General features: G+C 56.2%; 1 protein-coding gene across 1 annotated transcript; it reads left to right on the top strand.

Moving 5' to 3' along the window:
- Window positions 1–364: 364 nt before the first annotated feature.
- Window positions 365–5050, top strand: EN2 (engrailed homeobox 2). Its single transcript, XM_068550212.1, has 2 exons — window positions 365–1355; window positions 4558–5050. The coding sequence occupies exons 1-2, from the start codon at window positions 665–667 to the stop codon at window positions 4872–4874; spliced, it is 1008 nt and encodes a 335-aa protein (XP_068406313.1). The 5' UTR covers window positions 365–664; the 3' UTR covers window positions 4875–5050.
- Window positions 5051–24041: the final 18991 nt, after the last annotated feature.

Here is a 24041-nt window from a genome sequence, read left to right on the forward strand (position 1 = left end):
CGGTGGGGCGCCCCGGTCCGCAGCGGGGCGGCGGCCGCGCGGAGGGGGCCCCGAGGCCGGCGGAGCGCAGCGCGGGCCCGCGGGCCTCCATGTGCGTGCTGGCGGCGGCGGGCGCGCTGACCGCTCGCGCCCCGCACCCTCGAGGGCCGGCCGGGGCGCGCGGGCGGGGGCGGCCGGGCGGCGGCGGCGGCGGCCCGAGTGGGGCCCGGCGGGCGTGAGCGCGGGGGAGCGCGCTGCCTGCATGCGCGGAGCTCTAGCCCCGGGCGGCCGCCGCGGCAGCGCCGGATCGGAGGCAGCCGGACGTGGAGAGGAGCGCGGAGCCCGGAGGCGCCCCGGGTCCGCGCTGGACCATTGTGACTGTGTAGCGCCCGGGTGCGCTGCGAAGACGAGGACCGGACTCTTTTGAATCTCCCGGCATCTGGGCGCGGGGCGACTCTCGGTATTTTCTAACTCAACTCGTGGATTGGAACGTGGCTCCGCTCTGAGCGCGGCCGGCGACTTGTAGGAGCCCAGCCCTGGCTGCGGCCGCCGCGCACGCCCTCGGAAGACTCGGCGGGGTAGGGGCACGGGCTGGCCGCGAGAGTCTCCGCGTGCAGAGCGGGCGGGCCGAGGGTTGATTGGAGGGACTCCCCGGAGAAGCGATTTGGGATTTGTTGCGAACAGCATGGAGGAGAATGACCCCAAGCCCAGCGAAGCGGCGGCGGCGGCGGCGGCGGTGGAGGGGCAGCGGCAGCCGGAATCCAGCCCCAGCGGCGGCTCGGGCGGCGGCGGCAGCAGCCCGGGAGACGCGGACACTGGCCGCCGGCGGGCTCTGATGCTGCCCGCGGTCCTGCAAGCGCCGGGCAACCACCAGCATCCACACCGCATTACCAACTTCTTCATCGACAACATCCTGCGGCCCGAGTTCGGCCGGAGAAAGGACGCAGGGACGTGCTGCGCCGGCTCCGGAAGAGGCAGAGGCGGCGGAGGCGGCGGCGAAGGCGGCGCGGGCGGCGCGGAGGGAGGCGGCGGCGCGGCCGGCGCCGAGCAGCTCCTGGGGTCGGGCCGGGAGCCCCGGCAGAACGCGCCGGGTGCGCCGGGTGCGGGCGGGCCGCTGCCCGGCGGTGGCGGCGGCGACTCTCCGGGTGACGGCGAAGGCGGCTCCAAGGCGCTCTCGCTGCACAGCGGCGCCAAGAAAGGCGGAGACGCCGGGGGCCCCCTGGACGGGGCGCTCAAGGCCCGCGGCTTGGGCGGCGGCGACCTGTCTGTGAGCTCAGACTCGGACAGTTCGCAGGCCAGCGCCAACCTGGGTGCGCAGCCCATGCTCTGGCCGGCTTGGGTCTACTGCACGCGCTACTCGGACCGACCTTCTTCAGGTGAGTCCTGGGGACCCATGTCCTGGCCCGCCGTGGGGAGGCCCGTGGGGTTGCGGGGCAGCGCTGGCGCGGGAACTTACCCGGAGGAAGAAGATACCAGGATCCCTGTCCCCCAACACAAAGACACACACACACAGCGACATTGTTTGCGGCTGACGCTGACCCCGGCAGCGGCCGGGAGGAGAGGGGGTAGGACTGATTCACAAGGGGGTACAGACTTCGTAGAACGGCAAAAGCACAGGACCTCCTTTCTCTCTTGCCTTTTGGGCCTCTCCTTGCAGCCCCTAGCCCATTCCTCCCTTGGCTGGAGTTCATTTGGTGGGAACGGAGTGGCTGGCAGACAGGCCCGGAAGCTCACACTCTCCACCCCTTCTCCGCGTTCTTCCAACTCAGTCCAGACCCGGGCCCCACGCCCAGCCCACCGCAGACCTAGACTCATCCTACGACCCAGTTATCCCAGATGTGGCCGGGGAAGAAAGCAAGGCTGTCTGCTCTTCCTCAGCTGGGGCTGATGAGGGGGCCTGGGGGGATCCGCGGAGGGAAGGGATGGAAACAGAGGCGCCCTTTGCCCCGTGCCTGGTTTGACTGCCGAGCCGGCGCGCACACAGCTTGGGGGAGGGAGGCCTGCAATCCCCAAATAGAAAGGACCTTTCCCAGAGCTTCCCTGGGGCAGCTCTGCGTAGAAAAGGAGCAGATTTCAGAGGGAATGTGGCGGGAGCCCGTGGGGGTGTGCAGAGCTTCTGGGCGTATTTTTCATAGATCCGGGATTTTTAAAAGCTAAGTCCATGTCCCTGTAGAAATCATCAGTCGCGTTAAATGCGGGTCTGCGGCTGCGAACCGCCATTAGGCGCAGACTCCATTTGTCCCCGAGCCGGCAGCGCAGACCGGACCCCCTTGCCCCCCCACAGCCCTCAACTGTTTTGCGGGGGTCGTTTACCCAGTTCACAGCACAACAAAGTCACCCCTTGGCCGCCTTCCCGCAGAGATGGTCTGTATATCTCTGATGAAATCCAGATTTCTCCAGCTAGATCTGAAATTTGCTCCATTGTTCTCGCCTCTCTCCTTTGTTAATATTTAATTAACATATAGGCTCACAATGCGGCCGGCGAGGAGCCCCGGTCCGGCTTTGTGCGGCGCCGGAGTCGCGGCCGCGCCAGGCCCCAGTGGCCCGCGGGAGCCCGGCAGCCCGGCCTGGCTCGGCGGCTGGTCTTCCTGGACTTAAAAAAAAAAAAAAAGCCCCGTAAGATAAGATTTGTTTCTTGGCGTTTAAGAAAGCAGCAACGCAGAGTTTTCTTGCGGAGGTTTGGTCCTGTTTCCGAGACTCCTTAGGTGTTTGCGGTTTGAAAGAAAATCAAGAAAGAAAAGGAACTAAAAATTCTGATTCTAGTAAGGTTTTCTTTGCGTGAAATGGTGTGTATCTTTTGTGGGCTGATTCGTTGTGTGCGTGCGCCCCAGGACCAGAGGAGTTTGGGGGTTGGGGAGAGCGGGAGTGGAGACGGAGAACCGGCTCCGCTACGCGAGGCTTCGTTGGGGGGCCGAGCAGGCGCGGGGCCGCCCGGGGCCTGTCGAGGCCTTGCCGAGACACCTCCTCCCCCCTTGGCGCGCCCGGGACGCCGGCCGCCGCCCCGGATCCGCGCCCCCCGGGTAAGAGCCAGGCTGCTGGGCGAGGAGCCGGTGCCCTCGGCGTGGGTGCGACGGGACCGTGAGTGTGCGCGCGCGTGGGGCAGTGCGCGTGGGTGGGTGTGAGCGGGGGCGTGCTCTGGAAGCTAAAAGGCCCGGAGTGTGAGCCGAGTCAGCCCTTGGCGCCCCCTCTCCAGCGCGCACGGCCCCCTCTTTCCGATCGTGCGTCCCGGAGAGGGAGGACAGGGCTCGGTGGGCGGGGGACGGAGGGCTTGGCGCCCCCGGGCCTGCGGACTGTCCCAGACCCCTCGCTTGGCGCGGGCCGGGGACCGAACCCACCTTCCTGGTCCGGGTCCGGGTGCCGCCGGAGGGGCTCGCAGCTGGATCCCTCCGCCGGCGCTGCGCTGCGTGGCTAGGCAGCCCCCTGACCCTGCAGAGAGGGGCGGGGACCTGGGTGCTCCGGCTGCCCGAGGTCTAGCCTTCTCCAGCCTCCCACCGAGGGCGCCTCGGAAGAAGCTGGGGCCAGGAGCCCCCCAGAGTCAATTCACACACTTCACAGATTAAGAACCCCAGGCGTGCAGCCGTGACTCCCTCCTGCAAAGGCCTCTTCCCTCACAGACACGCTCGCCGGGCCCACCTTCTGAGACCAACGAAAAGAACACACTTGGCTCCCTTTCCTCTGCTCTCCTTTCTCAGGCCTTTTCCCATGGCCAGGTCCTGGGAGCCTCACCACCCCGGTCCCAAGCCACCCTCAAGTGCTGTGGGGCGTCCCAGCGGGAGGAGGTGTGAGGGGTCAGAAGTGTGAACCTCTGCCCAAGGTCACCCGGGCCCCCCAGCGGCCTCCTCCGCTCCCGACCACGCGCCGTGCCCCCTCTCCTGGACAGGGGACTGGGGAGACCTGGTGCGGTGAAGGGGTAGGAAGCTCAGTGCTCCTGCCCCACTCAGGCAAGGACATGTGGGCGCCTTCCCGTTCCTAAAGCGAGCAGTGAACTTGGGCCCAGGGCCAGCTGGGGAGGCAGACCTCTGGGCCCCTCCTGTTCTCGGGGTCCTGCTGACCCTGCCCCCGGGCCCTCGGGACCTGGGGGGGTGTTCCCTGTGGGAGTCCCTTTACACCCCCCAGGGCTCTTCCTGCTACTCCGGCTGCCCCGCCCCGATCTTTCCCCCTCACCTCTCTTCCAGCACCTACCCCCGTCCTGTACTTATTCCTGGACAGAACCTCAGAAAGGGCTAGAAAAAGCCTGGCCACAAAGTTGTGGTTTTTCGCTTTCCTGCAGGAGTTCTCCTTTCGTCCGGAGCCCTTTCCGCTAAGCCTGCCCTTCACCCGCACACACGGTCCCTCCTGCAGACTTCCTGGGCCACCTCCTCGCTCCCCAGGGGAGGGTCCTGGAGGTGGGTGGGAGCTCCGCCCCATCCCATCTCAAGTCCAGGCCAGCTTTCCTCCAGGTCAGCCAGCTGGCCTTGGGCAGCCGCCTCCCTCCCGGCCTCTGCATCCTTCCGTGCCCGTGGGTGACCCACCCCTGAGTAAGGAGGCAGGCCTGGAGCCCTCCTCACTGAGTTCTCTGTGTCCACCATGCCTATCTAGGTCCCAGGTCTCGCAAACCAAAGAAGAAGAACCCCAACAAAGAGGACAAGCGGCCCCGCACGGCCTTCACGGCGGAGCAGCTGCAGAGGCTCAAGGCCGAGTTCCAGACCAACAGGTACCTGACGGAGCAGCGGCGCCAGAGCCTGGCCCAGGAGCTCAGCCTCAACGAGTCACAGATCAAGATTTGGTTCCAGAACAAGCGCGCCAAGATCAAGAAGGCCACGGGCAACAAGAACACGCTGGCCGTGCACCTCATGGCGCAGGGCCTATACAACCACTCCACCACCGCCAAGGAGGGCAAGTCGGACAGTGAGTAGGGGGCGGGCGCCAAGCCCAGTCTCAGTCCGAGCTAAACAATGCAATAATTTAAAATCATAAATAAAGGGCCAGTGTATAAAGATTATACCAGCATTAATAGTGAAAATACCGTGTATTAGCTATGGTTCTGCAATATTCTGTGTATATATAATTTACAGGAGGTGTAAAATCCAAAATATCTGACTATAAAATATTTTTTGAGTTTTCTGATGTTTATGAGATTATGCTAATTTTACGATTTTTTTTTTTTTTTTTTGCGAAGGGGGGCTGCGTAGGGTTTCATCTTTTTTAATCCCCTAAGTTCCATTATGGGACATCGGACACTTTTTTTCTTTTTTTTAATTTCAAAAGGAGAAAAACATTAAAACAACTTGCTGAAGTCCAAAGATTTTTATTGCTGCATTTCACACGACTGTGAACCGAATAAATAGCTCCTACTTGGTCTATGAGTTCTGCCACTTTGTTCGTGTGGGCTTGGTGAGGGCAGCAGGAGGGGCCGCATCCCCGGCCTCGCCCTCGCCACCGGGCAGTCGGCGGCGAAAGGGCCCTGGCGGGGCGGCGGCTGGAGGCTCGGCACCCCCTGAGCCTGGACGTGCCGGGCTGCCTGGGCCGAGGGGACCACGGCCGGCTCCCCCATCCCCGCCTCCTGCCTTCCCTTCCGGTCCTCCTCCTCGCCGAGGCCTGGCCCGCGCCTCCCTGCGTGCTTCCGTCTGCGTCTGTGTCGCTGTCCCCAGTCCAGCCGCCCGCCGCCAGCGCCAACTCTCCCGCCTCCGGGCACCGCTCCGGGGCTCAGGGCCGAGGGGCCGGGTATGTGGCCGGAGGCCCGCGGGCGGTGAGGCCACCCCACCCCTCCAGGCCTGGGCCCGGAGACTCCCCTGCGGCTCCATCAGCAGCCCAGGGGCTGCCTGGGCCCCGGAAACGTGGCTGAGGTCCGCTGCCTCCGTCTCTGGCCGGCAGAGGCCTGGAGAGGGAGCTGGCATTTCCTCCCTTCCTTTTTTCTTCTCTTTCTTTTCTTTCTTTTTCTTTTCTTTTCTTTTTTCTTTTTTTTGTAAAGTGGCCGCTTCTGCTATAGAGAGCACTCTTTCAAGGTAAATACGTGTGTGTGTACGTATATATACGTGCTCATATACACACACACAAGCAGACGTGTAAGAGTCCACAATTCTGGAACATGTGGCTACCTTGACTTTTAAAGGAACTCAGAATTCTCCAGGATCTAGACGAAGGAAGAAAATGTGTAAATAATCATTTCTTATCACTTTGTGTCTTTTCTTTGTTTTTTTAAAATATACATTTTATTTTTTTGAAGGTGTGGTACAGTGTAAATTAAATATATTCAATATATCCCCATCAAGTACATATATATAAACAAACACATTATCTATATCTATATATATAACTCCACACTGTCTTCTGTTTAGTGTATGGAAAAAGAATTGTGTCCAAATGTCCATCTGCACTGGGACAGCCCGGGGGGTGTACCCATGGCTGAGCCAGGAGTCATGGCTCTGCCCCTGAGGACTGAGGGTGAACTTCTCTCTTTGCCTTAAACCTCTTTATTTCACTGCGATAATAGTTTCACTTTGTACATACTAATGTAAACCTTTTTAAAACAAAAACTATAAAAGCAAAAGTTGTAATTTAAAATTCTGTGAATAACCATCTGCTGCTTAGGAAACTCAATGAAATGATATGCCTTTTTAGCAGGAAGCAAAGTTTTTTGGTTTTTTATTTTTTTATTTTTTATTTTTTAGTTTATAAAACATGTGCGTTTTACAGTTCCAGTAGCAAATATTTATAATCTTATAAGAAATGAATGTTTCTATTTACAACTGTGGTTATCAAAATTGTGAACATTCCCCCTGCATTTTTGTGTGTTTAAATTCTTGAAAGTTACATTAAATAAAAAAAAAAAACAAAACGCTTTATTGTAAAATATTGGATGTCCAAGGTGTAATGACTAGTTTTTTTTTTAAGTGTGTTTCTGAGTCCAGCCAAACTACCCTGGGCATCCTCCCCAGTGCTCAGGTGTTCATGGTCTTCGCCTCTGCCAGCAGGTGTGCACATGCCTACCTTCGTAGCCAGAAGTGTAATTTTTTTTTTTTAAATAATGAAGACACTTTGGATAGCTCATGTGAATACAGAAAAACCAAAGTAATTTAAGTACACATTTCTTTACCAGAAGGATATGTTCCAAAGTACAGTGCTTTTCCGTTGAATAAATATTTAAAATCCTGCAGGACTCAACAGGTCTCCGTCCCCCTGGCTGCTCCTCAGCTGGACAGAGGCGCTCACCCGCTGGGGAGAGGAACTATTAGTTGACCTGAGGCAAAGAGGCTCTCCCCTTTTACGTTTGATTGTTGTCTTCAGCCCCAAAGCAACGGACATGGACAACATCCGAAGGTAGATGCCGGGAAAGGACCGGCTTTGCCGGAGCTGACCGGATGCCTCTGCTGGAAGCGGTTGGGATTTTCGATCTCGGGACCCACAACCCACTTGGCCACGCAGGACAGCCGACGTGCGCCCTGCGCACCCAACTGCCCTATTTCCAAACTTTCTTGGCTTAAAAAAGTTTTATTCTCCCAGAAGAAGAAGCTCAGAGACTAGAGAGGATCATCTGTTCCAAAGGCGACCTTTTAGGCATTTCAGTTCCACACAGGCTTCCCAAGAGGAAGGACGCTGGGCCTCCCGGCAGCAGCTGAGCCGCTCCCAGGTTTTGCAAAGACACGTTCCTCACTGCGGAGACTCCAGAGCTCCAGCTGCCGGGTCCCAGGAGCATTAACGGGGCGGGATCACGCCAGCCATCCCCAGCGTCTTCCCTAGCCACCACCCCACCCCTGCACAGATCTGGGGGTTCCTAAAGACAAAATTAAAACCCCACTAGCACAACTTCTATTACCCGATTGGCCTCTCTCTCTCTTTTTAATAAAAAGACAACATAGCAACATTAAGCAATCATTTTTGGGTTTTGTTTTTTAATCTGTTGGCAAATCATAGCACTGTTAAGGGGCTATGTATGGTTTTGCAAGGTAATGAGTTCCCCGTCCTCAGAGGCATGCAAGCAGACACTAGGCCTACAGTGGCATACGATTTTTCTTTTGCCTTTTTTCCCCCCTTCTGGTAGGGGATTGGACTAAATGAGCTCTCAGACCTTCCAAACGCTGAGATTCTGGTTTTGCTCCTGTGTTTATTACATTTTTAAAATTCAACAGCTACAGTCTAAGCTCATAACTCATGGAGATCCACTTCAGTGCTTGCCAGCCGCTTTCACTAGGAGCTAGTGGAGACCAGAGTCAGGCCTAAAGGGAAGGCCACGCTTTCCGAAGTCCAGCTGCCACTTGGTTCCACCTGGACCACCACGGACGGTTCTGCGTGTCTCGGATTTGGACCCGGGCTGCAGCACCGGTGACGCACCGGGCTGGGTCCCCACCAGGTCGTTGCCCCCGCAGGAGGCCGGTTTCCTAAATGTCCCTCAGAGGAAAGTTCCTTTGTAAAGGAAGTCCTTGCTCCTTGGAGCTGAACGGGCCCCGCCCCCAGGCCTGGCTGTGTCCCTACCAGGCCCAGGCGGAGCTGTGTCCACAGTCCTCCTTAGTCGGGTAGAGACTAGGCTGAGGCCTGGGAGCCCGGGGACGGGGCTGGGGAGGACAGTCGCGGCCACCCCCAGGCCTGCGGAGCAGGGTTCCTTGGCGCTTAGAGAGCCTTCCTCCTCCGGCTGCCAAAAGGGGTCGAAGGAGTAGCGCCCAACCCTCGTGCTGGCGTCAGAATCCGCGGGTCAACACAGGTCTGAAGGTCGCCCAAAGTGAACGGCCAAGCGCTTTCTTTAGGGGAGACAAGGGAGGAGCCCCCAGTCTGATCTCCAAGGAGGTCCATCTTTTCTGTTTTCCCTTGAGTGAAAAGGGCAAATCCATGGGACTTCTGGACCGCTCGGTACAGGTGTGCCCGGGCGAACAGCTTGCACAGCGAACACCAGGCACTATGTATGCAAGTGCGCTCGCAGGCCGCGCGGGGCCGGCCGGGAGGCCGCGTTTGCTCGCTCCGGCTCGGCTAAAAGCCATTCTGTCTCCCGCTGGTTTAATATCCGACCTCTCCGGTGTCTGCCCGCCCGGGCAGCTCCCCAAGCGCCCCCGGGAAGGTCCCGGCTCCTCCGAAAACGGTCGCTTGCCAGGAGGAGCCGCCGCGCTCTGGGAGGTTAATAGCGGCTGGCGACCAAGGCCTCGGGGAGACCGACCCCCCGCCCCGCACCCCGACCCTGCCTACACGCCCGCACTGCAGCCCCGAGCAGGGCCTCGGGGTGGGGACCTCCTTTCCGCGCTTCTCCTTCCTACCAGGGCCGAGCGAGAGGCCTCCTCCGGGCCTCCAGGAAGAGGAGGCGGGTGGGGGGGATGGGGTGGCGGGAGACGGGCGGTCGCAGGCGGGACGCAGCGCTGAGTCCCCGGGCCCCGCGGGCTCCCTTCGCGCGGGAGACCCGGGCGCGCGTGGTGCCGGCGCCCTGAGCTCCAGGGCGCACTTCGTGAGCCGGGCCGCGCGAGCCCCTCGTAGACCCTTCATGTTTTTATTAATAATCTCGTATACTTCATTCTATTTATGATCCCCGCCCACAGAAAAGAAAAGGCCAGTCTTGAAATCTCCTGGAATGTAATAACGTTCATTAAAGTGACTCCTAATTACGAGATTTAATCAAGCGTGGTTGGCCTCGCGCAGGGCCTGGCTGGTGAGACTGACGATGACCGCGTTATTATTATTGCCGTTGCCGTTATTCGCCTCCTGCTCAGCCGCCAGGGTGACTGGCCACCTCCCCGGCTTGGGCCCAATCCCCGCAGAGGGATGTGGGGAGACGCCCAAGATGGGGGTGGGGGAAACGACCAGAGTCTCGGGAACACGTGTGGCCCGGGCTTGCTGCCCTTCGCGGAGCCCAGCCCCAGGCCCTTGCCAGGCCTGGGCAACACCTCCGGGCGGAGGTGGCGTGTCCCCAAAGCCCTAGGCCCTCCGTGTCCCCGGGGGACGCCAGGACCGGTGTTCCGTGAAGGGAGAATCCTGGGGCCGGAGCCCCGGACTCGCCCCATTGGCTGTCCTGCCCCACCCCTCCTTCCAGGGCTGAGCCCCGCGCTTTGCCCGGAACAAAGAGTGGCCGAGATCTGCCTCCCTGGCCGCCTTTTCACCCCCTCAGCCTGGAAGGCGTCCCAGAGAAGCCCCCCCGCTCCCGCCCCATCACCCCCGCCCCAGTCTCCCCGGAGACCCGGGAGCGAAGAAGAGCTGAGGGCCCCAGTGGGCCGCGCGCGCGGCGCTTTCTCCTCTGCGGAGGGGCTCGGGATGGGAACGCGGGTGGGAGGGACCCTGACACCGCCCAGGGTCCTCCGTGGGCCGAGGGAGGGTGGGGGTCACTGCGTGCGCGGACCGTCTGGAAGGATCGGGGCGGGCCGCCGCTCAGCCCCATCTGTCGAGCTGTGAAACTTGGCCGCGCGGCCCGAGCGCGCTGCCGGCGGAAGGGGCCTCCGACCGCCTTTCAGCCGGCGCGTTCGGGGTTCTCTCCTCCCGCCAAGTCCTTTGTCTGGAAGAGGACTGTCAGGCTCTGCGCCGGGGTTTGCCCTCCTCCTCCCCCAACCTCTACCCCCTCCGCTAACTTCCCTTTCTTCCTCCGCTTTTCTCTCCTCTTTGGATGGGTAATCACAGGCTCCAGCTGCCTAGCGTGCCGCGAGGAGTTGCTGCCGGGTTCCTGTGTCTGCGGCCCCTCCCGGCAGCAGACTGGCCGCTTCCCTCCAACTTCGCCAGGACCCCGGCCCCTGCCCTCTGGCGTCATTGAGTGGCCATGGCATGCGCGTCGGAGTTTTCCCTTCAGGCCACAACTTTCTCCTGAGGATTTTGACTCTCACACTCCCACCAACAAAATATGAATCTGGAAGGCTGGCGTTTCTTTAGATTCAGGCAGTAGGCAACACAGCAGAGTCACCCAGCCTTTGGCAGAATTTACTCCTGCCAAGGTTAATACCATTACTCTGTTACTGCGAGTAAGGTGCCCGGATAAACCATTTCCATTGTAACTCAGAGGCTGTCGTTTCAAGTCTCATATTATGCCCTCCAGTGCCAAAACATCTGGGTGAAAATTGGACAGATTTCAATCTCGAGAATGAATGATGGACATGCTGGCTTCCAAACATCTATTTGTTTGGGACAAGACTGAAGCCTGCTAAGAAAGCATTGGGCTGAGCTCGCTTTCAGATGCCCCAGGGTTCAGGGTCCCTCACATGAGCTTGCAGACAGCTCAAGTTCCACATTTTTTCATGCAGATATTTATATAACAGCACTTCGCACTGAATGAAGTGCAGGGCAAGGAAAGGGCAGAGTTTTGTGACCAGGCAGCCCTGCATTCGACTGTGTTACTTACCAGCCCCAGAGTCCAATCATTCGTGTTTCAAGCAGAAAGAACACCTACCTAATAGGTTTCCTGTGAGGGGTTTTTGTGAGGAAATGAACAGAAAGCTCCTGGGACAGAACAGGGCTCGCTACTTGGGTGGTGGAACTCTCGCTCTGCACGGGAAACTTGTGCTCAGCTCACGTGGGTCCCGGCCAGCCCAGGGCCTGTGTTTGGTAAAGTGCCTACACATTCCTGGCTACTACCATCCCGTGCAACATCTATATAGTTGTTAGGGGAAATGGGAAAGGGGGGAAACCGTGAAATAGGAGAGATGATATTCACATGGTTATAAAAAGTGCAACAGTGGTGGGAGCTGAAGGAGAACAGAACACAATCCCACCAGTAGAGACGCAGGACTGCAGTTAGCACTTTCTAGAATCATGAGCCCCCCTCTCTTTCGAAACACTGCTACGCGTGCACTTTGTAATCACAGGGCTCGAAAACATAGACACCCATATTCATATCAGGATCTTTTCCCCAGGCTTCTCCAAAAAATGAGCAAGATGCTGTGCTTTGGGTTTCTGTAGAAGCTCAATAGCTTTACCTGCCACTCCATTTTCCATTCCAATCGATAATTACCGCACTGAGCAGGGAGCCTCATGGCCACGAGACACAGCTGACTCAGAGCCTAGGCGGTGGGCACCCACCTGCACATGGAGGGCTGGGCTCGAGGCTGCGACCTGCAGCGTGTCCCTCCCGCGGCCCCCGGCTGCATCACACCCGCCCCACCCACACGGCTCTTCCTCCGAAAGCCAGCCGGCCTCCTCGTGACATGATGAGCAATTTTGTCTAAATACTGAAGGGTCTAAGTACCGCTTTGAAATTAATTGCTGTTCCTATAGCTAAAAGCATAACAGGCTTTGATTACATGCTAACCAGAATGAAACGTAATCCTGAGGTAATTATGTGGAGATAATTTTATAATTATATCATTCAACTGAAGAAGCAATGTGTTGTTAACCTCCCATTTTAACAAGTCTGATGATTTAAAATAAAAATGGTCCTAAATCTGGACCTTTTAAAAAACGTAGAGTTGCCGCTTTGTTTTCCCCACATCGAGAACGTGAATACCCCACGGAGAAAGGGGGAGACCCGGGGAAATCTCAGACAAAGGGGGCTGTCCGAGAGGAGAGCATTTCCCAGCGCTGACCTGCTCTCAAAGGCTCAGAAAGCCGATCTGCATTTCTATTCTGTCCGGCTTGTATGTGGAAGTAACACCCAAAGTCCCTGACGGGCGACCCTTGGAGAGTGCCGGCTCTCTGAGACACTCTAGCAGGGTGTGAATAGAGCCGGGTGGGCTGGGGTGAAGGTCAAAACCCAGGCACGCCTGCAGGTGGTTCGTTTCCTCTCCCAAACACCAGCGTCCTTGGAGGGGCGCCCGCAGGACCTCGGCCCGGCCACGGATCCCCTCCCCCGCCCTCCCCTTCCAAGCCACCCGGGAGGCTCTGGTGGCCCTGGGGTTGAGGTGTTAGGAGGTGCTCCACTGGGATACCAAGGCCTATTCTGCCGGCAGCCTGGCTTGCCCAGCAGTTCTGGGGAATTTGCGAAGGGCTGGAGGGCCAGAGTACCGCGTCTGGATGGAGAGTTAAACTGTCTGATTCCTTTGAGGTGATCAAAGGTCAGCCAGACACGTCCCCTTTGGGCATTGAGTGCGCCCTACAGTTTTTTTTTTGGCGGTTGCACACTGCCTCAAAGTGGGCGATTCACGGGTGACACATCAGCTCACTCGCCGCCGTGAGGAAGGCGGCTTTTACGCAGCGGCAGGAGCGCGCCTTGTGGATTCCAAGCCCCAAGGAAACAAAACCAACGCGGCGGAGGATGGATGTAATACAAACCCGCCGGAGTCACAAGCCAAACAGCCCCAAACGCAACGCACGGGCATGACAATGGCCTTTGTGCTGGCACCAAATGAGGGCGCTGGGCCCAGCACAGAGCAGGCCAGGACGGATGCACATTTCCATGCAGGTGAGAACGTCCCTGGGGCAACCCGAGGGCTGGGGCTCGTTGCCTTTGCACCATGAGATTTGCAGACCCCTCCCTTCCCCCTACAGGGGTATTTCATTCACACCTTTTTTTTTTTTTAAATGCTTCCTAGTCAAACTTGAATATGCAATGAGGCGCCAGAGCTTTGTGGCGGAAATATAATTAAACTGGTGAAAGATGTAAAAGATGAAGGATGAGGATGACATCAGGCCGATTTCACACTTGGCAGTCGGATAGCTGGGCCCAAGCCGTGCTCTTGCCACGCAAGGCAGATCAAAGTGCCCTGCCACTGCTAAAAAGGGGAAAGGGGACTTAAGTATGCTAATCCCCAGGACAAATATATTTTAATCTTGTTAGAATACAAGTTAATGCTGCAGCTCAGTGGCTGAACTTGGTCAGACTGTAGAGGTCCATTTTTATTTTAGCTATGAATGAGGTAGACCTCCTGGTTTATTCATAGGTAGTAAAAGTAATTTACAAAACGAACCCCTCTTTGGGCTGCATCACACCCATCTTGAGCTTTCTTTGCTGGGAGGGCAGGGAATTCCGGAGGGTCCTGGGATGGGATGATCCCTGACACCATTCAACTCTCCCCATCCCTCCCTCTGTCTGCAGAAGATCCTGATGGCCAAGAAAGGAACTCAGCTCATTTGGCAAAGAAACAGGGAAACTCTGAAATTAATTAAAAGATTCTCCAAAGCAATCTGTTTCCCTTTAGGCCTGAGGTTTGACAACCAAACCAATTCCTTTCTATCAGCCCTCTCACTTTAATTTTTACAATGTCAATTTTCATAACTATTAATTATTTGCCAAGCTCCAACTGTACATCCGGTATTGCCCTGATTAGCAAGAAGCTTGCAGGTTCGTGGCTGCCTAAGTTTCAGTTCCTGTTAGATGTGAATGTGTGAGTTGTGTAGGTATGCATGTGTAAGATGTTAGGTGCAGAGAGAAGAAGGAAGGGCGTCAGCCTGTAGGGCCCCCCCCCCGATAAAACCATTATGGTAAAAATTATAGATGATTGCAGGTATATCTGTATATCTGTGTGTGTGTGTGTGTGTGTGTGTGTGTGTGTGTGTGTGAGAGAGAGAGAGAGAGAGAGAGAGAGCTGGCGCTGGAGAGCTTACTGTAAGGTTACAGAAGGTTAAACTTCCCTGTAGAATCTGCCGGCCAGATATTGCTGATGGCAGCCATCTAAAAGGCAATTTCTGTCTTTCTGCTCTAGTGTGTGTTAGAATTCCCTCTGCCTCGGGCGTAAAACCTGACTCACACTAAAGCATGCGTTGCATCCCTGCATTCCGAAGACCCTCCTCTGCCCTTCTGGATCCCAGCCGGCCTACTGTCCCCCAGGGGAGGCGACTGGCAGGCCGACTGGGGGAGGGGCAGCCTGGCAGCAGCCTCCGCCCCCAAAACTGCCTCTGGTTTCCAGGACTTAGGAATGTCCATTTCTGCCACAATTCTCTCAAGTCCCCTTGAAGTTAGGAAGCAAGTTGCATGCGTTGCAGTTACTGTAAACCCACAACTGGTACATGAGGAGTTTCAGAATTCCAGGGAAGCGAGACTGAAAGAAGCACAGTGGCTGGTAGCCAGAGTGTCCCGAGGAGACCCTTCCTGGGAGACCCCTCCTCCTGTCTCTCTCAACTCCTTGAGTGCGTGTACTTTGGCTGGTGGTTTCCTTAGAAGACATCCTAGCCTTTCCTTTGGGTTTCTTATTCCAGCAGTCAGGTTTCCCAGATATTTGGTCCATTGTGTCTTTCTGTCTTAAGTAATGACAGTATCTAGCGTTTGTTGAGTTCCCACGAAGGGCCAGGGCACCAGCTTCCTAGGCTGCCCCACGCAAGCACTACAAACTGGGGGGCTTAAACCAGTAGGGATTTTTGTCTCAGTTCTGGAGACTGGAAGTCAGGAATCAAGGTGTCAGCAGGGTTGCTTCCTTCTGGGGCTCCAGGAGGGGATCTGTCACCTCCTCCAGCTTCAGACCATCAACCCCTGGTGTTCTTTGGCTTGTAGACGCATCACTCCAATCTCTGTCTCTGTGCTCACATGGCCTTCTCCCTGCATGCATGTCTGTGTCCAAATTACCCCCTTTTATAAGGACACCAGTTATATTGGATTTAGGGCCCACCCAAGTTCAGTATGACCTCATCTTCACTCCCATCTGCAAAGATGCTATTTCCAAATAAGGTCACATTCACAGGTTCATGAATGGACATGCCTTTGGGGGGACGTTCTTCAGCCCAGTACAACCAGTACTCCGCACGTAATGCGGATTCTCTTAAGCCATCTCCCAGTAAAGCCCCCGCAGTGGACTCTGCTATTCCCACCACGGAAGGGTCAGGAGACTGAGCCGTGGAGCCCCCCTGGTGGCCAGCGTGAGTCACCTGCCCTCAGCTTCCTCTGCTGGTCTGTGGCATCCGTGACACGGCCTTCGACTTTAGCATCCACGCGACCCAGAGAGACACTGTCCCTTCCGTAGAATAATTTACAGAAAGGTGCTTCGTCCCCCATGGGGGCTGCACAGAGCACGGTTATTCTGTTGCAAGTATTCCTTTCCCCTCGCGGCCTTGGCTTCCTCATCTGAGACCTGGCGAGAAGGAAGGAGAGAAGCCACCCTGCAGGCTCTGGGGAGATCCCCACGAGCTGGCACCATGAGGGATACAGAATCACGCCTGGCACAGAGGAGATGCTGGATGCGTCGTCACTGGGGTCCTGATGGAGGCAGCGCTGGCGTCCCTGCAGGAGGCCCTGCAGTGCTGGGGTCCCCCTGGGCGCCCAGCGGGAGCCGAGCCTCTCTGGGTGCTCGGTACCCCTGTTAACGCAGAGCTGTGTTGCGGCTGATGCTTTTACTGTCTTGCTGACCCTGTGGGAGTGAGTCTAGTTCACGTGCAGCGGAGCAGTCGAGTCAGGACTGAGCCTCTCAAACCGGAAACGTGGGTGCGCTTGGTGAGACTGCAAGAGAGCAGCCCAGAAGACGGGAAAGAGGGGAACACAGGGCCGTCCTGCAACAAACTGAGCGCCGTGTGTTCTAGATTCTGTTATAGGTGGAGAAGAACAGAAGCTTGTTTGAGTGAAACACTTGGGGAAAAGTGTTAGATGGAGGCCTCTCGTCCTGCACTCTCTCGGGGGATTGGCCGCCCATCAGCCGTGAAGGCAGGTGCGGGGGCTTCCCTGGTCCCGGCCTGCCCGGCTTCCATCCTCTGGCCACTTCGGGCCTGCAGAGCCCTGAGCCCGACCACCCACGGCAGCAGCCGGCAGCTTTCCCGAGCACCAGCCACGATTAGGGCACAGCAGTCCCGAGAGCGGAGTCCTATTACTGGGAAGCCACCAGCGAGGCACAGAGGGCATAGGTGACGTCCCAAAGCCACCGCGTTGGCCGTGGCAGGCCTGAGATTTACGGTCTAGCAGTAATTGCATTTTAAAGTGGGTCACCGGGCAGGCGGGGGCACAGCTGCCCCCGAGGAGTGACCTCCGGGGATGGACACCTGGCACCAGTGCACAGGACAAGCGCTGGGTAGGAGGGCTGTGGGGTGACATGGCGCTCCCAAAACATTCTGCGTGCACCCATGCATTTCCCAGCCTCCCTGGTAGGCAGGTCAGGAACAGCGGAGTAGCACTTCTTTTTTTTTTTTTTTTTTTTTGCTGCGCCGCAAGGCTTGTGGGATCTTAATTCCCCAACCAGGGATCGAACCCAGGCCCTCAGCACCTCAGCACTGAGAGTGCAAAGTCCTAACCACTGGACTGGCAGGGAATTCCCAAGCAGAGTAGCATTGACCAATGGTCTTGGGGCAAAGCGACCCACTTGGACCTCAGGTCCAAGGCTGGTGAGATGTGAGCTCCCCCATTCCTTTCCCGCCTCTGCAGCTCTGGATGTCTTGGGTTAGAGAGTGACCTCACAGGGCAGTGAGCCCCATCCGCCTGGACCCCAGAGAGTTAGGCCGACAAGACAGTGAGACATGCAGTTACTATTTCAGAGCGGCACAGGCCAGCGACCTAACAGGAACCCATGTGCATGATACCAGTGATGGCGGCCTGCCCCTCCTGACTCTGGTGCCAGCCCGGTCCTGAGAAGAGAGACAATCTCCCTGCCCTTGAACTTTCACCTCTTGTTCTGCATCCTCATCCTTTCCCGCTTCTCCCTCTAGGAGCCTCGACCCAGAATGAGGAAGAAGACTGAAGTGCAAACACTGTGCCCACACAGCCCCTGGGATGATACAGGATGCATATCCATTGTTATAACTACTTATGGTTTAATTCTGAAAGGGCAAGAGGGCCCATGTGGGCATTTAGCTGGAGGGCTGAGAAGGCAAAGCTAAGAATGAGGTTAAGGAACTTGTGATGTGTCTCTGGTACAGATGCTTATCTACGTTCAAAGCCAATGGGCCGTGCCACACGCCCTACCACCTGAGGTTCTGATGTAGCACAATTTGGATATGTTGATATTAGCACCATTCTTGTAATCTCCTCCGTATAATAAATATTCAAGGCTCATGTGTTCACTATTCCTACACCCACCCCTCTTTAGTGATCATTCTGGGTGATGCTTGTCCAACTCAAATAAACTTACATTTTCATCTCTACTAACTTAGTAAGAGAAAACTATATGTTTGAGTGGACTTGTGTGACCCCTCCAGCCCAGAACATAAAGTGTTTACACACTACTGAAGACCGAAAGCAGCGAGGGTCTTTTCCTTCTTGCTTTTCAGAGAGCATCCATTGACCTACATTTGTAATTTCATGTTATTTGCTAGTGCAGAGCTAGAAGAGTGGTGGAGAAAAGGCTGCCATGTACAGTTGAGCAGGTTGCTCACGGCACAAGGACAGCCCCCTGAGGTGGTTGAGTTAAAACCCAGCTTGTATTCTGTTTGCCAAGTTCTCTTTCCTGGCATAGAGCTGCATCCACCACGAGGAAGGGGTACATTTTTCTAAATTGCAGGAAGGTGCCACCCATTCATCAAGGTTTGTACTCATGAATCTATGACTGCTCAGAGGGGGAGCCTTTCTCTAATTTGCACAAAGACATCAGTGGCAGCCCTGGTAGAAAAGGCTAGGAGACCTCAGAAAAAGAGGAGGTAAAGGAGAGGCAGTCTCTGCAGTGTCAAGACATGAGTGCCAGCACCTCATGTTTATTTCAACATAAACAAGACATAAACTCAAAAATAAAAGTCATAACAACAGAAAACACTGCCTAGGTCTGTTGATAGTGAGGGCTATTTTTCAGCAAATATTCACTCTTCCTCCCCATCTGCTTTGCATGGAGTTGAGCTGCTTCGACGTTGAGCTTTGGACATGAAGTGCTTGCAGAGTGCTGGCTTACTTCAGAGCTTGGGCTCTCCCGGTGGCCTGGGCTCCAGACGAACCCATGTGATGCAGACCTGGACCACAGCACAGCCGCCCAGCTGAGCCCATCCCTGGGCAGCTGAACTGCCGCTGACCCGGGAGTCCAGGAACAGAAGAATGCACGCTGCCTCCTGTGAGCCGCTGCGTCCTGCAGGGCTCTGCAGTGCTGTGTTTACTCCACTGGCGATAGCCGACGAAAATGGCCTCTTTCAAATTCCTTCCTTGCCCACATCTGAGATTTGGGGACTGATTTACGGAGGGTATTCGTTGATCACTCTGTCCCAGTGTTTATTTTAAATTCCATGCAAGGCTTATGCCTGATCTCTATTTAAATTCTTGGCCCTCTGTGATGTTGACACTATCATTCAGAATCGCCTGTGCATCTTACCATCTCCGTTGCCCACTACAAAATTCATCCATGCTGTTTAGCATGTTCCCTGCGGGGTGGCTAAAGCAGATGTGATCTCTCAGAACATCTGTCAAGATGTGACTGAGGCCGAACACGGCAGTGACTCCCATGTGCTAAGGCTGAGCCCCGGGGAGAACCCACTCTATAAAGCCCTTTTGTGTTTGGGGCGATGAGATCTTGATTTGACCCTTGTTATCTGTCCCAGCCTCACACTGAGCTTTGCTAATGTTGTTACCTAAGACACGAGCAGAAGATTCCCCAAAGTTGCGCACCCGCGTTAGAGTATCTGCACGTCCCTTCCCCTCTGCGACGTGGGCACCTCCGAAGGGCCAGCCCGGCTCCAGAGCCCCCAGGGAGTCGTCTGGGGCCACTGTTGTGACTGCATCGCAGCCCAGCTTCTCCCCGGCCGAGTGCCACGTCAACCTGGGAGCCGGACCTAGCCCACCCTGCTCAGCGCCACTGCCTGAGGACCCCCACCCGTGACAGCTTTCCAGGACAGTTCGGGTTTTCCGATTCCTAATTCAAGCCTCTCTCCAATACAAGAACACTGTCTCTCGGAAAACTTAAAAATATCCTAGAGAGGTAGAGGAAATACTGGAGTTTTCATGAGAGGACCTGATAGCCGTCTGCCTGCAGTGGGAAATGGGCGGCGGTGGGAGAGGGTGGCCGGAAGCATCCCAAGGGGTAAGCGGAGAAGCGTCAGTTCCTCACGTGCAGACCTCTGCTGGGCGTCTGGCCCATGTATACAGCCCACCTGTGCTCGCGCACGGCTGTGCACACCTGCATGTGTATGTGCGCGAGTCTGTTCTTGTGAGTGTGTGTGCTTGTGTGTGAGATGCACACGCATCTGATGTGTGCGCACGCCCATGTGTGAGTGTGCAGCCTGTGTGTGAGCCTTGTGAGTGTGCACGCTTGTGTGCAGCCCGTGTGATTGTGTGTGTGCATGAGATCCTGTGTGTGCACGCCCACATGTGGACGCAGGTGGCTGAGTGTGCACACTCACAAGTATACATGCATGTGCACACGCGTGTGTTAGGTGAGTCAGGTGCACGTGGGGGGCAGCTTCTGTCTGTTACTGTGTTTGATGCCAAATGCTAATTGCTGTGTGGATCTGAAATCAAGCCATGATGGAGTAAACTGGAGGACAGAGTTTGTTCCCACTGGCTTGTTGGGGACTGATGGGGCATCTGCTCAGAGCATTTGAGGTTAGATCCCCGCTGTCGGCAGGGTGTGGGGAGCCCCCTGTTTCTAGGACCAAAACCAGGGCTGGATGATCATCAGCCAGCAGGGCGGTGGCTGGCGGTGTCGGGACGGATAACAGCAGCCAGCCATCTGAGGCAGGATCGTATCTTGGGAACACCCAGGACGCACTTGCGGGGCTGGTGCCCCTCTCGCGGGCTGGGAAGAGGACCCAGGTCCTGCAGTTGGATCAGCAGTCCTGCTCCCAGCTGAGCCCACAGGGCCTCCAACTCTGGGGAAAGAGAGAAGAAATCAAATCAGGACATGGTCCTGAAAAACAGAAGAGGATCACTTTCTCCCCCCCTCCTATACAAATTCAAATTGTCTTTCTTGGTCTGGTTGATTCGCACCACCAGCAGGAGGCATTTTTTAAACATCCAAATGTGAGGGACACAACATGATGGCCACTGTCCTTTACTATCTGTTCACTGAGAAAGTCCACAAGGGGAAAACATGATGATGAATTAAGTAATGCCTTTAAATGCACTGATCATAACAGCATCTCAGATATTGTTATAAACATGAGACCTTTCATTTATTCAGCCTGTCGGCATTGCTTAACATAAAATGGATTTACAGCTGTGTCAGGATGCTTTCTGTCACAAAGAACGGAAGAAAAACAAGTTGACCTGGCTTAGACAAGCCCCCAAATCCAGCAGTAGGATGGCTTCAGGTAAGGCTTGACCAAGGCTCACCAATGTCACTAGGGCTGGTTTCCTCAGTCTCTCCCTTTGCCTTCCAAGGTGTTGCCTTCATCCTAAGACTTCCTCCCTGTATGGATACAAGTTGGCTTCTGGCCCAAATGGGGATCTCAAGCTTCCTGGTTCAAACCCAGAAGAAAAGGAACTCCCACCCCTGGGTCCCATCCTTGGAGAGAGGGAGGGTCCTTCCCAGAGGCTCCCAGTGGACACTTCTTGATGCCTCACTGGCTCAAATTGGGTCATGTGCTTTTCCTGAGCCAAGGACCAGGTGATGCGGTGACTGACCCGCTCAATCAGGGCCCTCCCCGGACCTGGGGGTGGGTCAACCCCTTCCAGGGGTGGACGCAGGAGGGGCCCTTCAGAGGAGGGGGTCCCAGGCAGGCTCTGTAAACGGCCACAGTCCTAGCCTTTCCAGGTCCCTTTGTCCCCCTCCTCTCTCTCCACCCAACCCTGGCCCAGACCTGCTGGCTTAGTGCTGAATTAGAACTTGTCGGCTATTCTTCTCGGGACATGCTAGTGTCCAGATAACTCCTCCAGGGTTTCTGGTCTCCACTCACCCCACCGTGTCCATCGAGAGCCCCATGCGGGGTCAGGACACCCGTTTTCACCACAAAGCATGGTGCGTCCTGCTACGAGACACGCTGAGGTGTGCACCGGGGCACCACTCGCCTCGGCACTGCGCTGGCCCGACAGCGACTTTCAGGGTCTCCTGTGTCCTTTGCTCCAGCCACCGGCTTCTTCTTGAGCTGTGACCCACGGCATCACTTCCCTTGTCGCTGGTTCCCTGGGGCCCCATTTTCATCGCAGGAGAGCAAAGTCCGTTTGCATCTGGGCTCCAGGTCACCATGGCTACCACCTGCATTTGGGCACAGGTGTGATGGAAGCTAGCTGACCTGTGAGGGTCACCTGCAGAGCTCCTCCCCTGGTGACCCACCGGGCTCTCCTTGGCTTTAGGAAGCCAGCAGTTCCTTAACTGTCCCCTGTGGCCGGCTGTCCCTTTCAAGCAGCACATCTGGTGTTCTTCAGAAATCCCCTCCCACCCTGGCTCTGATGCTTTCCCTGCAGGCTGGTCCAGCCTCTACGGAAGGCCCCTCCCCGCCTCACTGGCTCACAGCCCAAGCCCCTACTGGGGTTGTCTGTCTTCTAAGGTCACAATTACTCTGAGAATCTGAGAGACCCTCCAGAACTCTGACTTGATTCGTTGGCCCCCAGGCCTACCAGGGACTCACCTCCCACATCCCCGAGAGGCCTTCCCAGGCCGCTCACTGCTCCGGTGAAGTTGCGGGGAGCCCTAAACAGGGGATCGAGGAGCGGGGTCTTCTGAGGCTATCGGTCACACCCGGGTCCTGTGACCCAAAGACCCTTGCTGCTGGGGTTCCAGGCCTGCAGGAGGGGATGTGCTGTTCGGTGTGTCCCCACCACTGAGGCACGGGGAGGACCGGGAGTTATCGCCACTCAGCAAAGGGTGCTGGGTGACCTCTCCACAATTAATATCTTGGCTGTCGCTGTGAATTCCCAGGGGGTGTGGTCACACATCAGACAGAACAGAAGCGCGATTGCCTGTAGTTTGACAGCCTGAGCAGAGCAGGAGCAGGGGACCCGAGGTAACTGGGAGGTTCTGCTGTTAGGTGCCCAGCACTCTGGGGAGGCCAAGGGCAGCCTCTGAGCTTGAATCTCGACTCTGTCACCACCCAGCCGTGGGAGACTGGGGTTGTCCGTCTCTGCCTCGGTTTCCCCCTCGCTGGGGCTTTCTTCATTCCGTTTTTGGACGGCTGACTGCACGCCCAGGCCAGACAGCTGGACGCCCCTGTTTGCCTCGTCTGCCTGGAACCATCCTCCCTGAGAGCCGGTCTGGGCCTGAGGCTGAGGACCAGTGGCCAGAGCCCAGCTGCACCCACAGAGCTCCTCACGCCCCCTAGCGGGAACCCACACCCCGCTTCCTCCGCCCCAGCCCTACTCGTCCTTCTTGGCTGGGTCAGCCATTCCCAGCCTTTTCAGGTAAAAGGACCTCTTTTTAATATCCAAAGACTTAGATAACCCGTTGGTAGTTATAGTTTTAGTACTTTCTGAAAAAACAGAGACAAAAAACAACTTTCAGTTCCATTGGGCTTTTTTAAACATCTTTATTGGAGTATAATTGCTTTACAATGGAGTGTTAGCTTCTGCTGTATAACAAAGTGAATCAGCTATACGTATACATATATCCCCATATCTCCTCCCTCTTGAGTCTCCCTCCCGCCCTCCCTATCCCACCCCTCTAGGTGGTCACAAAGCAACGAGCTGATCTCCCTGTGCTATGCGGCTGCTTCCCACTAGCTATCTATTTCACATTTGGTAGTGCATATATGTCCATGCCACTCTCTCACTTCGTCCCAGCTTACCCTTCCCCTTCCCCGTAAATGACATTTTATCAATCACATCAGCGCCCTCATGTATTTGAGGTATAATTTATATATGTGTACATCTGGATCTGCTCACAAACACGTACGTTATTTATATATATATATATATATATATACACAGTCACAAGTATATCTATATAGAGCTAGAGTGTTACAACGAAGAAGTCCCCAAATACAGTATATTCTGCAAGGAACACAGAAGTTAATTCTTCGCTGGTGACACTTCTGCAGGGACAAGGGCTAGGTCACGGGGCAGCTCTGTCCCCAGGGATCATTTGGAAACCCAGGCTCCTTCCCAGCACTGTCCAGCAGAGCTTTCCGTGCCATCCAATATGGTAGCCACTCACCCACATGGCTGTTGGACATTTGAAATGTGACCAGTGCCACTGAGGACCTGAACTTTAACTAACTTAAGTTCACTGCCCCCAGGACTCTTGGCTACCACGCTGGGCAGCACAGCTGTGCTGCCGCTGGGGCCTCCCCCACACCTGCCTGGTCCAGGCTCCGAGTTGCCTGCCAGTGTAGACCCGGCGCAGCTGGAGGTGGAGGGACAGCGAGGAGGGGGCAGGCTCACACACCCTCATAGAGGTCCGTCTCGACGCCACTCCTCGATGCAGAGAGCCCGGGCCATGGCCTGACCGGGCAGCCACACCCCGGGGGAGGAGACGGTGCTACGAGAGGGAGAA

This window comes from Eschrichtius robustus, chromosome 8 (genome assembly GCF_028021215.1).
Source record: "Eschrichtius robustus isolate mEscRob2 chromosome 8, mEscRob2.pri, whole genome shotgun sequence".
NCBI lineage: Eukaryota > Metazoa > Chordata > Mammalia > Artiodactyla > Eschrichtiidae > Eschrichtius > Eschrichtius robustus.

What these genes read in the sequence shown, in the direction of transcription:
- EN2 (XM_068550212.1), top strand. Translation starts at nt 665, where the DNA reads ATGGAGGAGAATGACCCCAAGCCCAGCGAAGCGGCGGCGGCGGCGGCG. An exon ending in CTCGGACCGACCTTCTTCAG is followed by an intron (nt 1,356 to 4,557) that starts GTGAGTCCTGGG and finishes ATGCCTATCTAG; the next exon opens with GTCCCAGGTCTCGCAAACCA.